Here is a 25,490-nt window from a genome sequence, read left to right on the forward strand (position 1 = left end):
AGTTGCAGCAACACGTGAAGAAGGATAGCTCTGTATTTCACTCTACGATGCTGGAAGACTCAGCTGCAGAATGATATGCATATTATAATGCAGCGCTTTTATTCATGGGGTTAAATGAAGTTAGCTGGCAGCAAAAGCGTATCACCTTTTATAAGATACAGTGTTAAAACAATGACCCTATCGAATGAGATTGAACCAAAGAAGAGGGCATCAGTTGAAACATATACCCAGTGTTTCAATCCTATAAATAAAACCTCAAATACAGGCTCCTCTTGAAAATAATGGAACCACTGATGGCACTTAATAACCCTAAGCATATAAAGCATAAAAACCCCAGCAAATAGTTCTATGATATTCTGCAGTGATTCATTAGGAAGGAAAGATCACTAGAACAATATCTATAATGCAACCTGCTTCTGTCACTAGACAATTAATTCCACGCAAAAGCATGTAAAACTTGCCGGTCAAAAGTTGTTTTAAACTGTAACAAATCCACTGGAGACAGAGATAACAAGAATCAGCTATTATTTGCTGCTCTGGACTTCAAAGGCTAGCTGTAGATGAACACAATACACACAAAACCTGCTGACTCAGCAGAGAATTGGGTGCTTGGGGTATGACTGCAGAGGGAGGCTTTGACAGCAGCAGAGCTGTCTCTATACCTTGAGTGCTCTCAACGAAAGGACTTCCTCCTGGCTCACTCCAGATCATCCCTACCTTGAGGTCCATAGTGTCCACTCTGAGGCCCATAAGTGCCGCTGGAGCCACCCCCATCCCAGCGAAGGGTGTTGGGATGCAGACTGCTGAGTTGCCATCCCATCCCAGGCGAAGGGTGTTGGGACATGGAGGGTCCAGACTGCTGAGTTGCATATTGGGACATTGGACCCATCGCAGGATACACCTGGCCTCCAGGCGAAGGGTGTTGGGACATGGAGGGTCCAGACTGCTGAGTTGCATGTTGGGACATTGGACCCATCGCAGGATGCAGCTGGCCTCCAGGCGAAGGGTGTTGGGACATGGAGGGTCCAGACTGCTGAGTTGCATGTTGGGACATTGGACCCATCGCAGGATGCAGCTGGCCTCCAGGCGAAGGGTGTTGGGACATGGAGGGTCCAGACTGCTGAGTTGCATGTTGGGACATTGGACCCATCGCAGGATGCACCTGGCCTCCAAGCGAAGGGTGTTGGGACATGGAGGGTCCAGACTGCTGAGTTGCATGTTGGGACATTGGACCCATCGCAGGATACACCTGGCCTCCAGGCGAAGGGTGTTGGGACATGGAGGGTCCAGACTGCTGAGTTGCATACTGGGACATCGGAGGGTTCCGCTGCATGCCAGGCAGAAAACCTGAACACAAAGCAGAGAAGCAGAGACTATTCATCATTCACTTCCCTGACAGCGCTCCCATAACCCAACAGGCACCATCGATTTCAGGAATACATCTACAAACCATCAACATTACTTTGAAATGCCTGCTTTATTTACCATAAAAAATAGCGGGGCAACAATGAATTGATTGATCGATTATTGATCGATATGGCTTTAAATGTACATGCTTCAATTAAACATTCATTAGTACAAAGTTGTGCTTTATAAACCAGTAGTACCACAGTCTATGGCAGTGTTTTCCAAATCCAGATGGTCATTTAGTTGCTGCTGTGTGATTGGCCCTGCTAAGTGCATATTTTAAACTATCACTGTAGCTCGAGTGTTCCTCTGTCACGTGGTAATGGGTTGTATTCATACCTATGAGAGAGCTGATGTATGACAGAAATTGAAATGTCTTGCTTTTTTTATTGAACACAGCATTACAGTAAATGCATTCAGCAAGAGTGCTTACGGTATTAGAGCACGCGTCCTCGTCACCAGGGCCGAGGCTGGTATTAGAGCACGCGTCCTCGTCACCAGGGCCGAGGCTGGTATTAGAGCACGCGTCCTCGTCACCAGGGCCGAGGCTGGTATTAGAGCACGCGTCCTCGTCACCAGGGCCGAGGCTGGTATTAGAGCACGCGTCCTCGTCACCAGGGCCGAGGCTGGTATTAGAGCACGCCTCCTCGTCACCAGGGCCGAGCCTGGTATTGGAGCACGCCTCCTCGTCACCAGGGCCGAGGCTGGTATTGGAGCACGCCTCCTCGTCACCAGGGCCGAGGCTGGTATTGGAGCACGCCTCCTCGTCACCAGGGCCGAGGCTGGTATTGGAGCACGCCTCCTCGTCACCAGGGCCGAGGCTGGTATTGGAGCACGCCTCCTCGTCACCAGGGCCGAGGCTGGTATTGGAGCACGCCTCCTCGTCACCAGGGCCGAGGCTGGTATTGGAGCACGCGTCCTCGTCACCAGGGCCGAGGCTGGTATTGGAGCACGCGTCCTCGTCACCAGGGCCGAGGCTGGTATTGGAGCACGCGTCCTCGTCACCAGGGCCGAGGCTGGTATTGGAGCACGCGTCCTCGTCACCAGGGCCGAGGCTGGTATTGGAGCACGCGTCCTCGTCACCAGGGCCGAGGCTGGTATTAGAGCACGCGTCCTCGTCACCAGGGCCGAGGCTGGTATTAGAGCACGCCTCCTCGTTACCAGGGCTGCGGCTGGTATTAGAGCACGCCTCCTCGTTACCAGGGCTGCGGCTGGTATTAGAGCAGGCGTCCTCGTTACCAGGGCTGAGACTGGTATTAGAGCACGCCTCCTCGTTACCAGGGCTGAGACTGGTATTAGAGCACCCGTCCTCGTTACCAGGGCTGAGGCTGGTATTAGAGCACGCCTCCTCGTTACCGGGGCTGAGGCTGGTATTAGAGCACGCCTCCTTGTCATCGGGGCTGAGGCTAGTATTAGAGCACGCCTCCTCGTTACCAGGGCTGAGGCTGGTATTAGAGCACGCCTCCTCGTTACCAGGGCTGAGGCTGGTATTAGAGCACCCGTCCTCGTTACCGGGGCTGAGGCTGGTATTAGAGCACGCCTCCTCGTCATCAGGGCTGAGGCTGGTATTGGAGCACGCGTCCTCGTTACCGGGGCTGAAGCTGGTATTAGAGCACGCGTCCTCGTTACCGGGGCTGAGGCTGGTATTGGAGCACGCCTCCTCGTTACCAGGGCTGAGGCTGGTATTGGAGCACGCCTCCTCGTTACCAGGGCTGAGGCTGGTATTAGAGAACGTGTCCTCTTCTCACATGGTTCCGGTTTGTTGACCTGTTTGTTTCTCACAGGAACACTAGTTTATTTTATGAATTAACTATATATCCCTGTAAGATTCACTCTCATGTGGTTTGCTTTCTTCACATCATTAGATTTTTCCTTAAATAAGCAAAAAAGCCTACCTCTCTCCTGAGACACTGTGGTCTGGTTGATTGTAGGGTGTGATCCGGGTTCAGACTGATGACCCGGAGTTTGAGGGGCCACCTGGCTGCCTGGAGTTAAAAGGTTTTCATTGATTACACACAAAACTAGACACGGCAGATTGTAAACAAAAACAAAGCATTCTCGGGGCATAATCCAAGGGGAATGTCATGTCAGACACTATGACAAAGTGTGTGGACTGCACCATTAATATTTCTTCTAGGTTAAAACACAGTTAGTGTGTGGACTGCACCATTGATATTTCTTCTAGGTTAAAACACGGTTGCAACAGATTGACAGAACCACTTTGGTCTGTTTTTGTGCATTATGGGGACTTTCCTGATAAGACTTGGTTTTTGCCTGGCCCAGCACCTGGTTCAACAAGCCCTGGTCTGAGCGCATTCTGGCACAATAACACAGGCTCCACAGCTACACTGCACTGCTGAACAGCCAGGAGATTCGGCTTCTGTGTCTCGATCAAACTGACACCTCACAGTGAGGGGGGTGAAGGATAAGTAATTGCATTAGCATCCCACTTCTTCTTTTCCTCGAATTCACATAACTGAACAATTACTGGAAATTAGTTTTAAGAAAATTATTTTGAATGGTATGTTTTGGAACTGCAAGAGCAGCTAATTGATATTAGAGCATAAGCCTTAGAAACGTACTCAGAGTCAAGTGAATTTCTACCTCAAAGAACAGGAACAGGATTTTCAAATAGAACTGGCTGGAAAATGTCACTGACTTGAGATGTGGCATGCTGAGCAGAATCAGCGCCCTTTACAAACACACAGGAGAGATTCTGATTTCCAGGTTTGTATAGAAGCAATCTATAGACTCAGCACCCTTTACAAACACACAGGAGAGATTCTGATTTCCAGGTTTGTATAGAAGCAATCTAAAGACTCAGTGCCCTTTACAAACACACAGGAGAGATTCTGATTGCCAGGTTTGTATAGAAGCAATCTATAGACTCAGTGCCCTTTACAAACACACAGGAGAGATTCTGATTGCCAGGTTTGTACAGAAGCAATCTATAGACTCAGCGCCCTTTACAAACACACAGGAGAGATTCTGATTGCCAGGTTTGTATAGAAGCAATCTATAGACTCAGCGCCCTTTACAAACACACAGGAGAGATTCTGATTGCCAGGTTTGTATAGAAGCAATCTATAGACTCAGCGCCCTTTACAAACACACAGGAGAGATTCTGATTGCCAGGTTTGTATAGAAGCAATCTATAGACTCAGCGCCCTTTACAAACACACAGGAGAGATTCTGATTTCCAGGTTTGTATAGAAGCAATCTATAGACTCAGTGCCCTTTACAAACACACAGGAGAGATTCTGATTGCCAGGTTTGTATAGAAGCAATCTATAGACTCAGCGCCCTTTACAAACACACAGGAGAGATTCTGATTGCCAGGTTTGCATGTAAGCAATCTATAGACTCAGTGCCCTTTACAAACACACAGGAGAGATTCTGATTTCCAGGTTTGCATGTAAGCAATCTATAGACTCAGCGCCCTTTACAAACACACAGGAGAGATTCTGATTTCCAGGTTTGCATGTAAGCAATCTATAGACTCAGCGCCCTTTACAAACACACAGGAGAGATTCTGATTTCCAGGTTTGCATGTAAGCAATCTATAGACTCAGCGCCCTTTACAAACACACAGGAGAGATTCTGATTTCCAGGTTTGTATGTAAGCAATCTATAGACTCAGCGCCCTTTACAAACACACAGGAGAGATTCTGATTTCCAGGTTTGTACAGAAGCAATCTATAGACTCAGCGCCCTTTACAAACACACAGGAGAGATTCTGATTTCCAGGTTTGTATAGAAGCAATCTATAGACTCAGCGCCCTTTACAAACACACAGGAGAGATTCTGATTTCCAGGTTTGCATGTAAGCAATCTATAGACTCAGTGCCCTTTACAAACACATAGGAGAGATTCTGATTTCCAGGTTTGCATTGCAATCTATAGACTCAGCAAACACACAGGAGAGATTCTGATTTCCAGGTTTGCATGTAAGCAATCTATAGACTCAGCCCTTTATAAACACACAGGAGAGATTCTGATTGCCAGGTTTGCATGTAAGCAATCTATAGACTCAGTGCCCTTTACAAACACACAGGAGAGATTCTGATTTCCAGGTTTGCATGTAAGCAATCTATAGACTCAGTGCCCTTTACAAACACACAGGAGAGATTCTGATTTCCAGGTTTGTATAGAAGCAATCTATAGACTCAGCGCCCTTTACAAACACACAGGAGAGATTCTGATTTCCAGGTTTGTATAGAAGCAATCTATAGACTCAGCGCCCTTTAAAACACACAGGAGAGATTCTGATTTCCAGGTTTGCATGTAAGCATCTATAGACTCAAGCAGGAGAGATTCTATAGCAATCTATAGACTCAGCCCCTTTACAAACACACAGGAGAGATTCTGATTTCCAGGTTTGTATAGAAGCAATCTATAGACTCAGCACCCTTTACAAACACACAGGAGAGATTCTGATTTCCAGGTTTGCATGTAAGCAATCTATAGACTCAGCACCCTTTACAAACACACAGGAGAGATTCTGATTTCCAGGTTTGCATAGAAGCAATCTATAGACTCAGTGCCCTTTACAAACACACAGGAGAGATTCTGATTTCCAGGTTTGTATAGAAGCAATCTATAGACTCAGCGCCCTTTACAAACACACAGGAGAGATTCTGATTGCCAGGTTTGTATAGAAGCAATCTATAGACTCAGCGCCCTTTATAAACACACAGGAGAGATTCTGATTTCCAGGTTTGCATGTAAGCAATCTATAGACTCAGCGCCCTCTTTGTATAGACTGATTTCAGGTTGCCCTTTAGCGCCCTTTAAACACACAGGAGAGATTCTGATTTCCAGGTTTGCATGTAAGCAATCTATAGACTCAGCGCCCTTTACAAACACACAGGAGAGATTCTGATTTCCAGGTTTGTATAGAAGCAATCTATAGACTCAGCGCCCTTTACAAACACACAGGAGAGATTCTGATTTCCAGGTTTGCATGTAAGCAATCTATAGACTCAGCGCCCTTTACAAACACACAGGAGAGATTCTGATTTCCAGGTTTGTATAGAAGCAATCTATAGACTCAGCGCCCTTTACAAACACACAGGAGAGATTCTGATTTCCAGGTTTGCATGTAAGCAATCTATAGACTCAGCGCCCTTTACAAACACACAGGAGAGATTCTGATTTCCAGGTTTGTATAGAAGCAATCTATAGACTCAGCGCCCTTTACAAACACACAGGAGAGATTCTGATTTCCAGGTTTGCATGTAAGCAATCTATAGACTCAGCGCCCTTTACAAACACACAGGAGAGATTCTGATTTCCAGGTTTGCATGTAAGCAATCTATAGACTCAGCGCCCTTTACAAACACACAGGAGAGATTCTGATTTCCAGGTTTGCATGTAAGCAATCTATAGACTCAGCGCCCTTTACAAACACACAGGAGAGATTCTGATTTCCAGGTTTGCATGTAAGCAATCTATAGACTCAGCGCCCTTTACAAACACACAGGAGAGATTCTGATTTCCAGGTTTGCATGTAAGCAATCTATAGACTCAGCACCCTTTACCACACAGGAGAGATTCTGATTTCCAGGTTTGTATAGCAATCTATAGACTCAGCGCCCTTTACAAACACACAGGAGAGATTCTGATTTCCAGGTTTGCATGTAAGCAATCTATAGACTCAGCACCCTTTACAAACACACAGGAGAGATTCTGATTTCCAGGTTTGCATGTAAGCAATCTATAGACTCAGCACCCTTTACAAACACACAGGAGAGATTCTGATTTCCAGGTTTGCATAGAAGCAATCTATAGACTCAGTGCCCTTTACAAACACACAGGAGAGATTCTGATTTCCAGGTTTGTATAGAAGCAATCTATAGACTCAGTGCCCTTTACAAACACACAGGAGAGATTCTGATTGCCAGGTTTGCATGTAAGCAATCTATAGACTCAGTGCCCTTTATAAACACACAGGAGAGATTCTGATTTCCAGGTTTGCATAGAAGCAATCTATAGACTCAGTGCCCTTTACAAACACACAGGAGAGATTCTGATTTCCAGGTTTGTATAGAAGCAATCTATAGACTCAGCGCCCTTTACAAACACACAGGAGAGATTCTGATTTCCAGGTTTGTATAGAAGCAATCTATAGACTCAGCGCCCTTTACAAACACACAGGAGAGATTCTGATTTCCAGGTTTGTATAGAAGCAATCTATAGACTCAGCGCCCTTTACAAACACACAGGAGAGATTCTGATTTCCATGTTTGTATAGAAGCAATCTATAGACTCAGCGCCCTTTACAAACACACAGGAGAGATTCTGATTGCCAGGTTTGTATAGAAGCAATCTATAGACTCAGCGCCCTTTACAAACACACAGGAGAGATTCTGATTTCCAGGTTTGCATGTAAGCAATCTATAGACTCAGCGCCCTTTACAAACACACAGGAGAGATTCTGATTTCCAGGTTTGTATAGAAGCAATCTATAGACTCAGCGCCCTTTACAAACACACAGGAGAGATTCTGATTTCCAGGTTTGTATAGAAGCAATCTATAGACTCAGCGCCCTTTACAAACACACAGGAGAGATTCTGATTTCCAGGTTTGTATAGAAGCAATCTATAGACTCAGCGCCCTTTACAAACACACAGGAGAGATTCTGATTTCCAGGTTTGTATAGAAGCAATCTATAGACTCAGCGCCCTTTACAAACATACAGGAGAGATTCTGATTTCCAGGTTTGTATAGAAGCAATCTATAGACTCAGCGCCCTTTACAAACACACAGGAGAGATTCTGATTTCCAGGTTTGTATAGAAGCAATCTATAGACTCAGCGTCCTTTACAAACACACAGGAGAGATTCTGATTTCCAGGTTTGTATAGAAGCAATCTATAGACTCAGCGCCCTTTACAAACACACAGGAGAGATTCTGATTTCCAGGTTTGTATAGAAGCAATCTATAGACTCAGCGCCCTTTACAAACACACAGCCCTTTTGTATAAACACAAACAGGAGAGATTCTGATTTCTTTGCCATAATCCACTGGCACGCATACAACATTCACAACTAAGAAAATCAAGCTATTAACTGAAATAACTGAGAAACAAAAAAAAGCAATTTAATAAAAGCAGTCAATTCCAGGCACTTGAAGAGTAAGCAATGGGGTTCAGAAAAATATAGCGTTCTAGGTCCCCATGTGATGCTATAACTGTGTAAATAATGTACGATAAGGTTTAGGGCCTGGGAGTAGCACCCTCTCATTTTAACACTGATAGAGTAAAATGCAACACTACCTTGAAGTCATCATAATCTCAATACTGTACAGTCTTTACTGGTAATGGGGTAGGGATTCATTTTAACTGCAATGTTATGTGATGCTACAGCCACTGTGTAAATAATGTACGATAAGGTTTAGGGCCTGGGAGTAGCACCCTCTCATTTTAACACTGATAGAGTAAAATGCAACACTACCTTGAAGTCATCATAATCTCAATACTGTACAGTCTTTACTGGTAATGGGGTAGGGATTCATTTTAACTGCAATGTTACTTTGAACTCCTGTACAGCCACGCGTGTGTTCTTCATCGGCTCAGCACATTTCTTTCAAGGTGTCACACTGACTCTGCACATTAATTATGTTACTCAGTGAACATGATAAAATGCCAGTATAAATGCATGGGCTGGTTTGTCTTGTGTACAGTATCTTAGTAACTCAAGACACTGTATTCTGGGAAATGTAGTTGTTAATGGAAGTTTTAAGGGTGGTGGGAGGGGAGGCAGACAAGCTGTGCAGCAAAACTGCTATTTATATTTCTATGCATTCGATTTAAATTTTGTGCATATTTTGGATTTATTGTTCATTTTGGATTTTGAGTAGAAGCAGCAGGCATGCAGCTTGGACCTCTTGAATGTATCTGACATTTCTCTTTTCATTGTTAACACCCTGACAACCTTTTACACTTATAACTTTAAAGTCTGTTTCAAAGCTATTTTCAAAATGCCTGCTCTAGTGCACTGGGGTTTGAGATCTGCAGCTCGTTAATCAGTGCAGTTGAAATGGCACTGCAGCTCGTTAAAAGCATCAGATGAGTTGAGCTGGCACTGCAGCTCGTTACTGTTCATCACGAGTTGAGCTGGCACTGCAGCTTTACTGTTCATCAGATGAGTTGAGCTGGCACTGCAGCTGTTACTGACATCAGATGTGAGCAACAATCCTTACACTATCAGTGCACCAGAGCAGACATTTTGAAAAGAGCTTTGAAACAGACTTTAAAGTTCTAAGTGTAAAAAGTTGTCAGGGTATTAAGAATGAAAAGAAAAAATGACACTGCAGCTCGTTATGTTCATCAGATGAGTAGAGCTGGCACTGCAGCTTTTTTTTTTTTTGGAACCCTGCTAGTTACTCTTTAAATTGACGATACTGAATTCATAGAAACAGTCCCTGTAGTCAAACGCTGTACAGCGGTTCAAACATTTGATCAATTAGACCAATTTTAAAGAAAGTTTAAAAAGCAATAAATAAATAAATAGATAACCATACACTTCGCGTTCAACTACCACACGGCACAGCCTTCATCTTTGGGAACAAATTGCTCAATTTGAATAGTAGATTTTCTGGTATGGCAACCAAAAAATACAGTAGCTACTAAACCCACTATTTAACCAAATTAAAGATATGTTTCAATACCAATGGAATTGCTGAAATGTAACGTAAATAATGAATGTGTAATTGAAATATGCACGATCTGTAATTTACTTGTAATAACTGCAAAGAAGTCAAGTATGAAAAAAGCACATTGCTCTATTGGATTATTACACTTTATTTTTATAAAAATATAAATGACAAGTTAAACTCTCACTCAATGTACCAAAAACGTTTCATAATGAAGTTACTCCTCCAGAAGGTTCCTCAAGCGCTCTCTTCAATCATTACTTGAGATTAAGATGCGTCTATGATGGTATAAGCATTGTTAGAAACTGGAATAATGATGACTAGAGCTGGCACTGCAGCTCAGTTTGTGTTGTTCTCACTGCAGCTCGTTATCATCAGAGACTTGAGGTGCCACTGCAGCTCGTTATTGTTCATCAGGTGAGTAGAGCTGGCACTGCAGCTCGTTACTGTTCATCAGGTGAGTTGAGCTGGCACTGCAGCTCGTTATTGTTCATCAGGTGAGTTGAGCTGGCACTGCAGCTCGTTACTGTTCATCAGATGAGTTGAGCTGGCACTGCAGCTCGTTACTGTTCATCAGATGAGTTGAGCTGGCACTGCAGCTCGTTACTGTTCATCAGATGAGTTGAGCTGGCACTGCAGCTCGTTACTGTTCATCAGATGAGTTGAGCTGGCACTGCAGCTCGTTACTGTTCATCAGATGAGTTGAGCTGGCACTGCAGCTCGTTACTGTTCATCAGATGAGTTGAGCTGGCACTGCAGCTCGTTATTGTTCATCAGATGAGTTGAGCTGGCACTGCAGCTCGTTACTGTTCATCAGATGAGTTGAGCTGGCACTGCAGCTCGTTACTGTTCATCAGATGAGTTGAGCTGGCACTGCAGCTCGTTATTGTTCATCAGATGAGTAGAGCTGGCACTGCAGCTCGTTACTGTTCATCAGATGAGTAGAGCTGGCACTGCAGCTCGTTACTGTTCATCAGATGAGTTGAGCTGGCACTGCAGCTCGTTACTGTTCATCAGATGAGTAGAGCTGGCACTGCAGCTCGTTACTGTTCATCAGATGAGTTGAGCTGGCACTGCAGCTCGTTACTGTTCATCAGATGAGTTGAGCTGGCACTGCAGCTCGTTACTGTTCATCAGATGAGTTGAGCTGGCACTGCAGCTCGTTATTGTTCATTAGATGAGTTGAGCTGGCACTGCAGCTCGTTATTGTTCATCAGATGAGTAGAGCTGGCACTGCAGCTCGTTACTGTTATTGTTCATCAGATGAGTAGAGCTGGCACTGCAGCTCGTTACTGTTCATCAGATGAGTTGAGCTGGCACTGCAGCTCGTTACTGTTCATCAGATGAGTTGAGCTGGCACTGCAGCTCGTTACTGTTCATCAGATGAGTTGAGCTGGCACTGCAGCTCGTTACTGTTCATCAGATGAGTTGAGCTGGCACTGCAGCTCGTTACTGTTCATCAGATGAGTTGAGCTGGCACTGCAGCTCGTTACTGTTCATCAGATGAGTAGAGTTGGCACTGCAGCTCGTTATTGTTCATCAGGTGAGTAGAGCTGGCACTGCAGCTCGTTACTGTTCATTAAATGAGTTGAGCTGGCACTGCAGCTCGTTACTGTTCATTAGATGAGTTGAGCTGGCACTGCAGCTCGTTACTGTTCATTAGATGAGTAGAGCTGGCACTGCAGCTCGTTATTGTTCATCAGGTGAGTAGAGCTGGCACTGCAGCTCGTTACTGTTCATCAGCTGGCACTGCAGCTCGTTATTGTTCATCAGATGAGTTGAGCTGGCACTGCAGCTCGTTACTGTTCATCAGATGAGTTGAGCTGGCACTGCAGCTCGTTACTGTTCATCAGGTGAGTTGAGCTGGCACTGCAGCTCGTTATCGTTCATTAGATGAGTAGAGCTGGCACTGCAGCTCGTTATTATTCATTAGATGAGTTGAGCCCTGGACTCTTCCAGAAAACCAAACTAAAACAAATAGGAGCAGTGCTTTACTGTACGTAAGGGAATAATTCACACCGAAATGAGGCTGGACCTGGTTAACTGGTGTGCTGTGTTGAGGGTTATTTTACTGTTTCTGAGTCCTAACATGTGGAGGCCTAACTCTCTGTAAAGTGACTGCCACAAAAGAGTTCATTGTTACTGTTTGATACCCACAATCCACCTGGATCTACAGTGTAGAACAATAGAAAAAAAGCTGTATGAATAACTGAAGTTTATTCACCGCAATTGATTGGTTCATAGAGCACTGGTCTTCATGTGCTATTGAGAGATGATAACATACAGGTCTCCATATACAGCGTCAGCCAATAAGGCTCATCATTCAAAGATATCAGCTCCAAATTGGGAAGAAATGTATCCAAATAATTAAAACAGTAACAAATGCCATATGCAACGCTCATTTATTTCAGCCTTAGAATGAGCACTCTATAACATGCTATATTTAACATGCAGTTCTGTAAATTAGGCAGATAATTGTAATGAAATGATGTTTGATTTAGGTTAACAGGGATTTATGAAAGCAACTAGATTTAGTAAACCAGCTGCATTGCAAATTGCCAAATGTCACTGTGTTAAAATGATACAGAATGTCTCTGGGAGGTTACCAAATGATAAGAACACAAGAAAGGCTACAAACGAGAGGAGGCCACTCAGCCCATCTTGCTCGTTTGGTTGTTAGTAGCTTATTGATTCCAGAATCTCCTCAAGCAGCTTGTTGAAGGATCCCAGGGTGTCAGCCTCAACAACATTACTGATGCATCTAAGTACTGCAAACATCATTCCAGGCATATGCATAATCACAATCGTGCAGAGCCTGCTCGTGCTCCAGTGAATCTACTGGTACAGGGCGGGCGACAGCGGAGTCTGGCGATTGTGCCTCTATGGAGAGTCCTGAACTTTGCAGTTTTGAACTCATCGCATAATTGTATACTACTCAGTGAAGCACAATCTTTCTGCATTATTTAAAAAAAACTACAGAAATATCATTATCTCAAGCGTTTTGAAACTGGTAAATGTGCAATCAAAATATTAGGTCGAAAATACACAAGTGTATAACTGTAATTGAAGAAGACACATTAACTTAACATCAAGCCAGTAATCTGTGACACCTGCTTGATGTGGGAAATCCGAGAAAACCCAGCGGAGCTAAACCAAGTGTGCGTAAAGTGCCGCGCGATCCAGGATTTGCATAAACTAGTAAGCATGCTAGAAATGGAGCTGGAAGAAGTGAGACAGCAACAGGATCTTGAGGAACTGCACACCCACAATTCATGGAAGTCTGCATCACCCCTAACAGACTGAAAGCCACCAGGGAGATAGAAGGTCAGAACAGCTGGGTTCAGGTAGGCAGAAGCAGGGAAAAAAAGAAACTTCGTCAAACACAACCACCAGAAATCAAAACAACCAACAGATTTGAGTCACTTCAGAATTTTGATGAGCAGAACCAACAACAAGAGAATGAAAGGAACAACATCCAGGACCCTATTGACAGTGGTGACAAGACAGTAAAAAGAAGGGAGGTCATGATTGTTGGGGACTCCATATTGAGAAACACAGCAAGTTCAGTTCGCAGTTTGGACCCCCTTACTACAACAGTGTGCTGCCTTCCGGGAGCCTCGGTCAAGCACATCACTGAAAACGTGGACAGGCTCCTAGAACGAACAGGAGACGACCCGGTAGTAGTCGTCCACATCGGTACAAACAACATTGGAAGAGACAGACCAAAATCCCTGCAAAACAAATTCAGAGAGCTAGGAAGGAAATTAAAAGAGAAAAACCAAAACTGTGGTATTTTCTGGTATACTACCCGCACCTTGCAAAGGACCATATGGACAGCTGGAAATAATTAATCAAAACGAATGGCTGAAGACGTGGTGCACACGGGAAGGCTTCACCTATCTTGATCATTGGACCACTTTCTACAACGAGGACTATCTGTATAGACGGGATGGACTGCATTTAAATAACAAGGGAACTAGTCTACTTGGAGAAAAGATCCTCGAGCAGGTTCAGAAGCATTTAAACTAGAAAGGAAGGGGGGAGAAATCAACAAAAAAACAGAAGGGAGACCGCATCAAAACAAGAACAACAACTCAGGTAAGACAACCATTAAATGTATTTATCTAAATGCTAGAAGTATCAGAAACAAAATTCTAGAACTTGAAGCTACTGCACTAACAGGTAACTATGATGTGATAGGTGTTACAGAAACGTGGTTGTCTGAGAGTGATGGGGACGAATATAATATTTGTGGGTATACACTGTATAGGAAAGACAGGCAGGACAGAAGAGGAGGAGGGGTAGCGCTATACATAAGAAACAGTCTTGAAGCCCAGGTGTTAAACCTGGACAAAGAAAATAAAACCGAATCAATATGGGTCAGAATAACAGACAAAAATTCAAAAGGCATAATAATAGGAGCATGCTATAGACCGCCAGATTCAGACGGTGAGCAAAATAATCTGTTATACAATGACATTAGAAATGTGTGTAGCAAAGGAGAAGCCATACTAATGGGGGATTTCAACTTCCCCCAAATAAAATGGGAAAACCCGGTGGGTAGCGCGAAGGATGAAATAGAAATGGTGGAAATGACAAATGACTGCTTCCTAACACAATTTGTGAAGGCACCCACTAGAGGGGAGGCATGCCTTGATTTAGTCTTTTCAAATAACGAAGATAGAATAACTAAAACAGAGGTCAGAGAACCACTGGCAAACTCAGACCACAACATGGTCTCATTTGAAGTGTTTTTTAAATCCTCAAAAGTAAAGACTAAAGCTAAGGTTTACAATTTTAGAAAAGCAAACTATGAAGGCATGAAACAGAGACTAACAGAAGTAGATTGGAGTAAAATAGAGAAAACACCCACAGAAGAAGGATGGTTGTTCTTCAAAAACGTAGTACTAGAGGCGCAAAACAATTATATCCCTAAAGTAGACAAATCTAAATGTAAAACTAAATTGCCAAAATGGTTTAATAGATCAATTAAAAAAAAATATTCAGCGAAAAAAGGCACTTTACAGAGCATTAAAAAAGGACCAAAAAGAAAGTACACAGAAAGAGTACACAGAACTGCAAATGCAAGTCAAAAAGGAAGTTAGAAAGGCCAAGAGAGAAATAGAAATGAACATTGCTAAGGGAGCTAAAACCAATTCCAAAATGTTTTTCCAATATTATAACAGCAAGAGAACATTCAAAGAGGAGATTAAATGTTTAAGAGATACAAATGGCAAAATCGTAGATGAAGAAAAAAAAAATAGCAAATATGTTAAATGATTACTTTTCACAAGTTTTTACAAAGGAAGATACTGACAACATGCCCCACATGTCATCCAGTTCCTATCCAGTTTTAAATAACTTTAGCATAACTGAGGCAGAAGTGTTAAAGGGACTAGGAGCTCTTAAAATAAACAAATCCCCTGGGCCGGATGAGATCCTCCCAGTAGTACTCAAAGAAATGAAAGAAGTAATTTACAAACCGCTAACCAAGATCATGCAGCAGTCTCTTGACACAGGGGTGGTACCGACAGACTGGAAAATTGCAAACGTAATACCGATCCACAAAAAGGGAAACAAAACTGAACCAGGTAACTACAGACCAGTAAGCCTGACTTCTATTATATGCAAACTTATAGAAACTATAATAAGATCCAAAATGGAAAATTACCTATATGGTAACAGGGTACTGGGAGACAGTCAGCATGGTTTTAGGAAAGGGAGATCGTGCCTAACTAACTTGCTTGATTTTTTTGAGGATGCAACATCCATAATGGATAATTGCAAAGCATATGACATGGTTTATTTAGATAGATACTTTTACTGCCCCTTCTTTAGAGGGCAACCCCATTGGGAAAAACCTCAGAATGGAGTGTGGTAACCAGCGGTGTACCACAGGGATCAGTATTAGGTCCTCTGCTATTCCTAATCTACATTAATGATTTAGATTCTGGTATAGTAAGCAAACTTGTTAAATTTGCAGACGACACAAAAGTAGGAGGAGTGGCAAACACTGTTGCAGCAGCAAAGGTCATTCAAAATGATCTAGACAAGATTCAGAACTGGGCAGACACATGGCAAATGACATTTAATAGAGAAAAGTGTAAGGTACTGCACGCAGGAAATAAAAATGTACATTATAAATATCATATGGGAGATATTGAAATTGGAGAAGGAATCTATGAAAAAGACCTAGGAGTTTTTGTTGACTCAGAAATGTCTTCATCTAGGCAATGTGGGGAAGCTATAAAAAAAGGCTAACAAGATGCTCGGATACATTGTGAAAAGTGTTGAATTTAAATCAAGGGAAGTAATGTTAAAACTGTACAACGCACTAGTAAGACCTCATCTTGAATATTGTGTTCAGTTCTGGTCACCTCGCTATAAAAAAGATATTGCTGCTCTAGAAAGAGTGCAAAGAAGAGCGACCAGAATTATTCCGGGCTTAAAAGGCATGTCATATGCAGACAGGCTAAAAGAATTGAATCTGTTCAGTCTTGAACAAAGAAGACTACGTGGCGACCTAATTCAAGCATTCAAAATTCTAAAAGGTATTGACAGTGTCGACCCAAGGGACTTTTTCAGCCTGAAAAAATAAACAAGGACCAGGGGTCACAAATGGAATTTAGAAAAAGGGGCATTCAGAACAGAAAATAGGAGACACTTTTTTACACAGAGAATTGTGAGGGTCTGGAATCAACTCCCCAGTAATGTTGTTGAAGCTGACACCCTGGGATCCTTCAAGAAGCTGCTTGATGAGATTTTGGGATCAATAAGCTACTAACAACCAAACGAGCAAGATGGGCCGAATGGCCTCCTCTCGTTTGTAAACTTTCTTATGTTCTTATGTTCTTATGTTTTTAGATACCCTGGAATGTAATTTGAATGCAAAGACGTGTGTTTTTAGGTACCCTGGAATGTAATTTGAATGCTAAAACGTGTGTTTTCAGATACCCTGGAATGTAATTTGAATGCTAAGACGTGTGTTTTCAGATACCCTGGAATGTAATTTGAATGCTAAAACGTGTGTTTTCAGATACCCTGGAATATAATTTGAATGCTAAAACGTGTGTTTTCAGATACCCTGGAATATAATTTGAATGCTAAAACGTGTGTTTTCAGATACCCTGGAATGTAATTTGAATGCTAAGACGTGTGTTTTTAGATACCCTGGAATGTAAGTCCACTGCAAAGTTGCTCAAGTAAAAATATGCATAAGACCCAATGTAATGCATATGATAAATATTCACATACTATTTTCATAATGGTGGAAAATATGATAAATTCAATTTTAAATAGATGTAAAACACAAAAACAGCATAACGTCCCACATTTGACTGGGTGCTTCCCTGCTTTCTTAGCGGAAGCTGTTCAGGCATGAGTGAGCGAGCGCAGTGTGCCAAGTACCACTTTTTAACGCGTACCTGAAAATAACACGACACTGGTGAGAAATTAAAGTTACTTTCACCTCTGGCTATAGCATCTACTTTGACTTCAATTCAGGCAAAATTTTGATTTATACACTGCTGGAACTGCATCTATATTTTGTAAATAGTAAATTTAGTATTACACCCAACCCTCAGTCCTGGAGTTGGCTCCCCATTTTCATTGTCTAACTGCATATGCCTTAGCTGTAATACACATAGACACTTAGACTGTTTTATTTCATATTGCACATCACATATAACAATATACAAAACAATTAAAAACAAAGCATTAATATCGTACTGTTATCATATACACACGTATTGCACGATAACACAAAGCAAATTAAATATCTACTTGATGAAGCGGTTTGTATTTTAGCCAGCAAGGTGTTCACGTGTGGCAGCAATGCACTAGAAAAAGTCACAGGGCAGTAACGTCAGCTCCCTAGCAACAAGCCTCCTGTGTTGGGAATGGGATTCTTTCAATGCAGCGGGTTTCTGCATTTGAGAAAGGAGAGTTAAACTCATGAAATTAATTGGAGACTGAAGTTGATGAGAAGCAATTACCTTCCAGTGACAAAAGTGCCCACCCCTGTGTGTATTTTCTGTTATATGTTGCGTGTGGTGTGTTAAATGTTGGTGTATAGTCATTGGTATACGGGATATAAATGGGTCTGTGTAACATGAGTGTTTAAAATGTATATTTGTATTTAGGCACGAGGATTGCACAGCACTTCACTTGCAAGTAAAATGTAATAATATGCGAGCACTGGGATTGAATGATTGATTAGCAATCGAGTCTCGGTACAGCTGCGTAAAAGCAGCATGGTTTCACCCACTCGCGGTTGTGTGTTCCGTGAGTGGAGAACGGGATTGGAGACGGAGGTAGAGAGAATAATAATAATAGTAATAATCGTTAAAAGAAGCTCACCGTGTTTTGTCTGTTTGGTCCGTTTTGTTTGTCTGTTTATTTTGGCTTCCAGTGCCGTGTCCTGTGTTTTTTGTTTAATACAACTGTTTATTTTCTGTCTGTTCTGTTCACCCATTAAATGCTGAGCGAAGCCATTCGGTCAGCTCAACCAAACTCCACCTATCTGTTTATTTTCCTGTTTCTGGTCTGACGCCACCCACTCCGGCCGTCTTTGTGACACTTCCGCAGTACAAATTAAAATGGCGTGCTGCTTTTTACATACGAAAAATGAGAAAAAGCAGGTTGTGTAGAGGATTTATACCGGACCCTGATGCCCCCGATGAAACGAGGGAGTGGTTGTACAGTTACTAGCCTATTTGTTTTTCTATGGGTCTCTCGCTGTATCGCGGCCTTCGATATATAGCAGATTTATACTGGACCCCGACACCTGTGATATATCAAGTGGGTGGTGTATTTGTTTTGCAAAACAGAAATGTTATGCTTTATTTATTAAGTCTGTAATACAATGAGGTAATTATGAGATTGTGCTTCAGTTCATGTTTATCTTTTCTCTTTTACACAAAAACATACTGTACTTATGTATTTCCCTTTGTGTAGGCTCATAATGGAATGAAAACATGACATTCACACAGACAGATTTCTTGTTTGATGCTGCACAGTGTATTGTTAATGTGTTTTTCCTGCATCTGTAATAAATTATTTTCATTTTGGTAAATGAAGTGGAATTACAGTGTGGAGAAAAAGTTTTTGAATGCGTTATTGAAAATGTTATTAGATCTTAATCTAAGTCCTAATAATAGATAAAGATAACCCGATTAAACAAATGACACAAAAACATGATACTTTTTCAACATTTATTTATCCACAAATGATTCAACATTCAATATCCATGTGTGAAAAAGTATGTGAACCTTTAGATTCAGTAACTGGTGGCACCCCCTTGATCAGCAATGACTTCAACTAAGCGTTTCCTGTAACTGTTGGTCAGTCTCTCACATCGGTTTTGAGGAATTTTGGTCCATTCCTCCTTACAAAACCTCTTCAACTTGGTGACATTTGAGGGCTTCCTTGCATGGACAGCTCGCTTCAGGTCCTGCCACAACATTACCATGGGGTTTAGGTCTGGACTTTGACAAGGCCATTCTAAAATGCAGACTTTCTTCTTCTGCAGCCATTCTTTTGTAGATCTGCTTGGATGTTTAGGGTCATTCTCTTGCTGCATGACCCACTTTCGGCTCAGCTTCAGCTCACGGACAGATGGCCTGACATTCTCCTCTAGAATCTTCTGATACAATGCAGAATTCATGGTTGTGTCAATGATGGCAAGCCATCCAAGTCTTGAGGCAGCAAAGCAGACCCAAACCATCACACTCCCACCACCATGCTTGATGGTTGGGATGAGGTTCTTCTGTTCGAAAGAAGTGTTTGGTTTTCACCAAACATAATGTTTCTCATTGAGGCCAAAAAGTTCTACCTTTGACTTGTCTGTCCAGAGAATATTGTTCCAGAAGCCTTGGGGCTTATCTATGTGCTCTTTGCCGAATTTTAGACGGGCAGCAATGTTCTTTTTAGAGAGCAGTGGTTTCCTCCTTGCTATCCTTCCATGAACACCCTTCTTGTTTCTCCATTTGTAGACTGTCAACCTCATCTGTCTGACAGTCCATTGGTGGAGTTTTTCTGAGGTCCTCAGAGATTTCTTTTGATCATGGCATGACGTGTTTCCACACACTTGTATGGTGAAGACTAAACTCACAAAGTTTCTGGTCTTTATACAGGGTGGGACCTTCCAAACTCACCCCTGAAGATCTACCTAATTATTTAAACACCTCATTCTAACAATCCCCTTAATTGAGCTGATAAAACTATAGGTTCACTTACTTTTTCACATACCCTGAATCTTAATTACTTAATGTTTTTTTCTAATTCATACATAATTTTGTTTCAAAAGACATGGAATTGGTAAATATAAACCCTATTGGATATTTAAGAAAAGCCTGGTTTTGATTCAAGAAGGCTATCATGGTAAAACTATGGAATTTCCATAATTATCATAGGGGTTCACAAACTTTTTCTCAGCACTGTAAATTATTGTCTTTCTTTTTGTTTTTCTATCAATCAGTCCTTCTGTCATAGCAGTCTTATATATCTGCCTGTTTGACGGTAGGCAATTTTTGATTTGAGACTTGTGTCTAGTTTTACGCTGAATTTGCCAGGTGAATTCTTTGACTTTGCTTGCAAACAGTGATGGCGTAAGCTGGGAACGAGTGGAGATTAGAAGCAAAGCACAGAGTATAATCGCAGCGACTTTCTGATATCTCTAAAAATATGATTATAACTCATATGATTATTCTTTTTTCATTCATTTTTGTTTTCAGTAAAGGTGACCAATGCTCTATTGTTTTCAGTGCAAACAAATAAGATGTATGATACACCTCTTCAAGAGCTTTGTGAGGGACTGTACATTCACTGTCAGAGCTGTGGCTGAAAACTGACTGAAAGAAGTATGAGAAACCTCTTCAAGAGCTTTCTGAGGGACTGTACAATCACTGCCAGACCTGTCACTGAAAACTGACTGAAAGATGTATGATACACCTCTTCAAGAGCTTTGTGAGGGACTGTACATTCACTGTCAGAGCTGTCACTGAAAACTGACTAACCAAGAATGTAACTCCCTACTGCTGGGTCAGTGTGAATCCACAGAAAGGTAGGGCTGTGATCAGGAGGCATTCGTAGACTGTCAGATTTTTTTTTTTTTCATTTTTTCTGTTAACAGACAATCAATCTTTTGATTTGTGTAATGCCTATTACTTAAAAAACGTTGTTGTAAAACCCACGAGCAAAACATTATGTGTAGCACATCTTCATCATGGTGCTGCAGCTGGGCATTGGAGCAGGGTATTGCCAAAGCACTGGGGGGGGGGGGGGGGGGGGGGGGGGGGGGGGGGGGGGGGGTGTACCTCTAGCATCTGTATTGCATCCATTAAATATGTACTGAGTACCCAGTGTACAAAACGTTGTAAGACAAGTGTTAAGGTAGAATAATTACAAAACATAAAACACGTTAACAGTAATAATTTTAATTTCGATAACTGAGCACTGCACATTTTGTTGGCCTTTTTTATAGCTTCCCCACATTGTCTAGATGAAGACATTTCTGAGTCAACATAAACTCCCAGATCTTTTTCATAGATTCCTTCTTCCATTTCAATACCTCCCATATGGTATTTATAATGCACAGTTATATTGCCTGTGTGCAGTACCTTACACTTTTCTCTATTAAATGTCATTTGCCATGTGTCTGCCCAGTTCTGAATCTTGTCTAGATCATTTTAAATGACCTTTGCTGCTGCAGCAGTGTTTGCCACTCCTCCTATTTTTGTGTCTTCTGCAAATTTAAGAAGTTTGCTTACTATACCAGAATCTAAATCATTAATGTAGATTAGGAATAGCAGAGGACCTAATACTGATCCCTGTGGTACACCGCTGGTTACCACACTCCATTCTGAGGTTTCTCCTCTAATCAGTACTTTCTGTTTTCTACATGTTAAACACTCCCTAATCCATGTACATGTGTTTCCTTGAATTCCAACTGCGTTCAGTTTGAGAATTAATCTTTTATACGGGACTTTGTCAAAAGCTTTCTGGAAATCTAAACAAACCATGTCATATGCTTTGCAATTATCCATTATCGATGTTGCATCCTCAAAAAAATCAAGCAGGTTAGTTAGACACGATCTCCCTTTCCTAAAACCACGCTGACCGTCTCCCAGGATACTGTTACCATATAGGTCATTTTCCATTTATAGTTTCCATAAGTTTACATATAATAGAAGTCAGGCTTATTGGTCTGTAGTTACCTGGATCGGTTTTGTTTCCCTTTCTGTGGATCGGTATTATGTTTACAATTTTCTTGTCTGTCGGTACAAGCCCTGTGTCAAGAGACTGTTGCATGATCTTGGTTAGTGGTTTGTGAATAACTTCTTTCATTTCTTTGAGTACTACTGGGAAGATCTCATACAGCCCAGATGATTTGTTTATTTTAAGAGCTCCTAGTCCCTTTAACACTTCTGCCTTGGTTATGCTAAAGTTATTTAAAACTGGATAGGAACAGGTTGACATGTGGGGCATGTTGTCCGTATCCTTTGTAAAAACTTGTCGAAAGTAATCATTTAATATATTTGCTATTTTTTTCTCTTCATCTGTATCTCTTAGACATTTTACTTCCTCCTTGAATGTTCTTTTGCTGTTATAATTTTGGAAAACCTTTTTTTAATTGGTTTTAGTCCCCTTAGCAATGTTGCATTTCTATCTCTCTCTTGGCCTTTATAATAACCTTTTTGACTTGCATTTACAGTTTCAAGTATTCTTTCTGTGTACTTTGTTCTTGGTGTCTTTTACACATTCTGTAAAGTGTTTTTTTTTCTCTGAATATTTTTTAATTGATCTATTAAACCAGTTTGGCCATTTTGTTTTTAGATTTTGATTTGTCTACTTTTCCGATGTATTTTTTTGCGCCTCTAGTACCACATTTTTTTTTAAATAGCCATTCTTTTTTTGTAGATGTTTTCTCTACTTTCTCTACTTCGGTCAGTCTCTCTTTCATTCCTTCATAGTTTGCCTTTCTAAAATTGTAAACCTTAGCTTTAGTCGTACTTTGGGATTTTAAAAAGCACTTCAAATGAGACCATGTTATGATCTGAGTTTGCCAATTGTTCTCTGACCTCTGTTTTATTCTGTCTTTGTTATTTGAAAAGACTAAATCAAGGCATGCCTCCTCTCTAGTTGGTGCCTTGACAAATTGTTTGAGGAAGCAGTCATTTGTCATTTCTACCACTTCAATTTCATCTGTCGTGCTCTCCACCGGGTTTTCCCATTTTATATGGGAGAACTTGAAATCCCCCATCAGTATGACTTCTCCTTTGCTACATGCACTTCTAATGTCATTGTAAAACAGATTATTTTGCTTGGTGCCTAATTTGACGGTCTATAGCATGCTCCTATTATTATTATTTGAATTTTTGTCCATTATTTTGACCCACACTGTTTCTGTGTTGTTTTTTTTTCTTTAACCCCTGGGCTTCAAGACTGTTTCTTATGTATGGCGCCACCCCTCCACCTCTTCCATCCTGCCTGTCTTTCCTATACAGTGTATACCCACTAATATTACATTCGTCTCGGATAACCAAGCTTCTGTAACACCTATAACATCGTAGCACAGAAAAAATATTATAATGTACTGCGTACTAGTCTATGAGAATATTGTAGGACTCCACTTTCCTGTTTATTCTAGTATAACAGTAGAATAATATTATTAGTGAATGTGTAAGGTCAGGCCGACCTGCTGAAACTTCCAAACCTCCCTTATCAGACAAAAGTACCTTTTTTAATTAGACTCAGAATCTAAAACATTCTGATCCAGCGAGAACAGAATGGCAAACTCTATGGAGCACAGTTAATATGCCAAAACAACTGATCTAAGATAAGTTTGTAGTACTACTACAGTAAGGAAAAAAGTATTGAAATAAATAAGAACTGTAAGATTTTAAAAATAAGAAACCTAATATAATAATGTTAGAAAAAACCTTGTCTGCGTGCCTTTGTTATTAGAGAGTATATAAACTCTTGGAAGACTGGTCAGACTGGTCTCCCCTGTCATTAAATTAATGAAGACTATTGCGTGCGGAAGCCTGTAACCTCATTTAATTAACGTGAAGATGAAGTCACAGATTCTAAAGAACTAAACACAGCCTTTTAGTATAGCAAAATAAAAAAGCAACCCTTTTGACATGATTATATTTGAAACTAAAAAATAACAGTATAGCATCTATTTAGATTTTATTGTAACAAGTAAAAACTGTAAAGAAAGGAACTAAGTACTTTGCTTGAGAGTGTATTCATAGTCAAGTTTCTTATTTAGAAAAGAAGTAAGCTTGATCTGAAAGTAGCCTAAGCTAAACACAGGTATTTCAGAATAATTTAAACAGAATATAAGTGTAATGTTTATTATAACAGAGCAACTGTTAAGTTTGAATATAAGACAATAAAGTGAAAACTGGATTTAATAACTGTAGTATACAATGGACATACTAAAGAAATAGAAGTAAATTTGGTGACCTCGCCTTTACCTGCTTGCAGCAGATCGGTGCTGGGCATGGAAATGGCTTTCTGGCAGTCGAAGTGAGACTCGCTGATCGCCAGCAGTTTTGAATCCAAGGCCTTTCTATAATGAGCGATCTTTTTAAAATTAACTAACAAAATATATTTTGGTACTAGAATAAGGGAGTATATGGTGTAATGTCCATTCTCTTCATTACAATATAGAAATGAATGAAAACTTGGCAGCCGAAGCGAGCATTTCATTTAAATTAGAAAAGTTGTCTACACTATAAGTTATTATCAGGAAGGTAGCGACTTTAATTAGGATGTTTGCGAGCCAAAAATATGGAGGCTTTTGTATTACAAAAGAAAAAGCAACTGTTGGACAATATTACATTTAACCCTGAAAAAGTCACAGTTTTACTGCAGTAATAAACAGGTATTGTCACGCTCAATCTTCCTGCAAACAGGAAGTTGGCCATTTTGTGCTGAAGCAGAGCTGCATGACATCTGGGTTTCCAAACCGTGATCAACTGTGCTGCATATGGCAGCTGGCTGGTTCGTAGGGGCACACTGATTGCAGGACGGGCTCAGGAGTTTATAAGGGATGCAGCTCATTCACTCAGCCCCTTGCGCTTCGGAAATAAAGACTGAAACGGCGTCAGGATTTACTGCTGTGGAGACCTTGTACTGTTTACCTTTTCCAGACTGATGCACTTGTGCCTGAAGCTATTCCAGCCAGGACCTTGGACTCACCACTTACTCACGGATCCACCCTGGTCTGAAGGAGCACTGCACTACACCTCCATGAGCACATAAAGAGACGGCTATTAAGCACATGGAGGGGCGTGTGCACATTGCTGGGGCATTGTTTGTGTGTAGAACTGTTTTTGTGTTTGACATGTTTATTTTGCCCTGTGTTGTAACCATCGCTGGTTTCAACCAGGAATTTTACTTTGTGCTGTTTTATTTTG

At 41.5% G+C, this 25,490-nt stretch overlaps 1 protein-coding gene across 11 annotated transcripts in view; it reads right to left on the minus strand.

Moving 5' to 3' along the window:
- Nucleotides 1-25,490, minus strand: part of LOC121315379 (AT-rich interactive domain-containing protein 1B-like) — a 189,203-nt gene that overhangs the window by 68,941 nt on the left and 94,772 nt on the right. Inside the window, exons 4-6 of one of the 11 annotated variants that reach the window (XM_041249423.1) lie at nt 3,303-3,392; nt 1,248-1,347; nt 718-800 (exon numbers count right to left, since the gene is read on the minus strand). The exons of the other annotated variants lie outside the window; for them this stretch is intronic. Coding sequence (XP_041105357.1) covers nt 718-800; nt 1,248-1,347; nt 3,303-3,392 — 273 coding nt within the window. The remainder of the gene's footprint in view (nt 1-717; nt 801-1,247; nt 1,348-3,302; nt 3,393-25,490) is intronic. 11 annotated transcript variants of the gene reach the window in all.

The sequence above is a fragment of the Polyodon spathula genome, chromosome 5, assembly GCF_017654505.1.
Source record: "Polyodon spathula isolate WHYD16114869_AA chromosome 5, ASM1765450v1, whole genome shotgun sequence".
Taxonomy (NCBI): Eukaryota; Metazoa; Chordata; class Actinopteri; order Acipenseriformes; family Polyodontidae; genus Polyodon; species Polyodon spathula.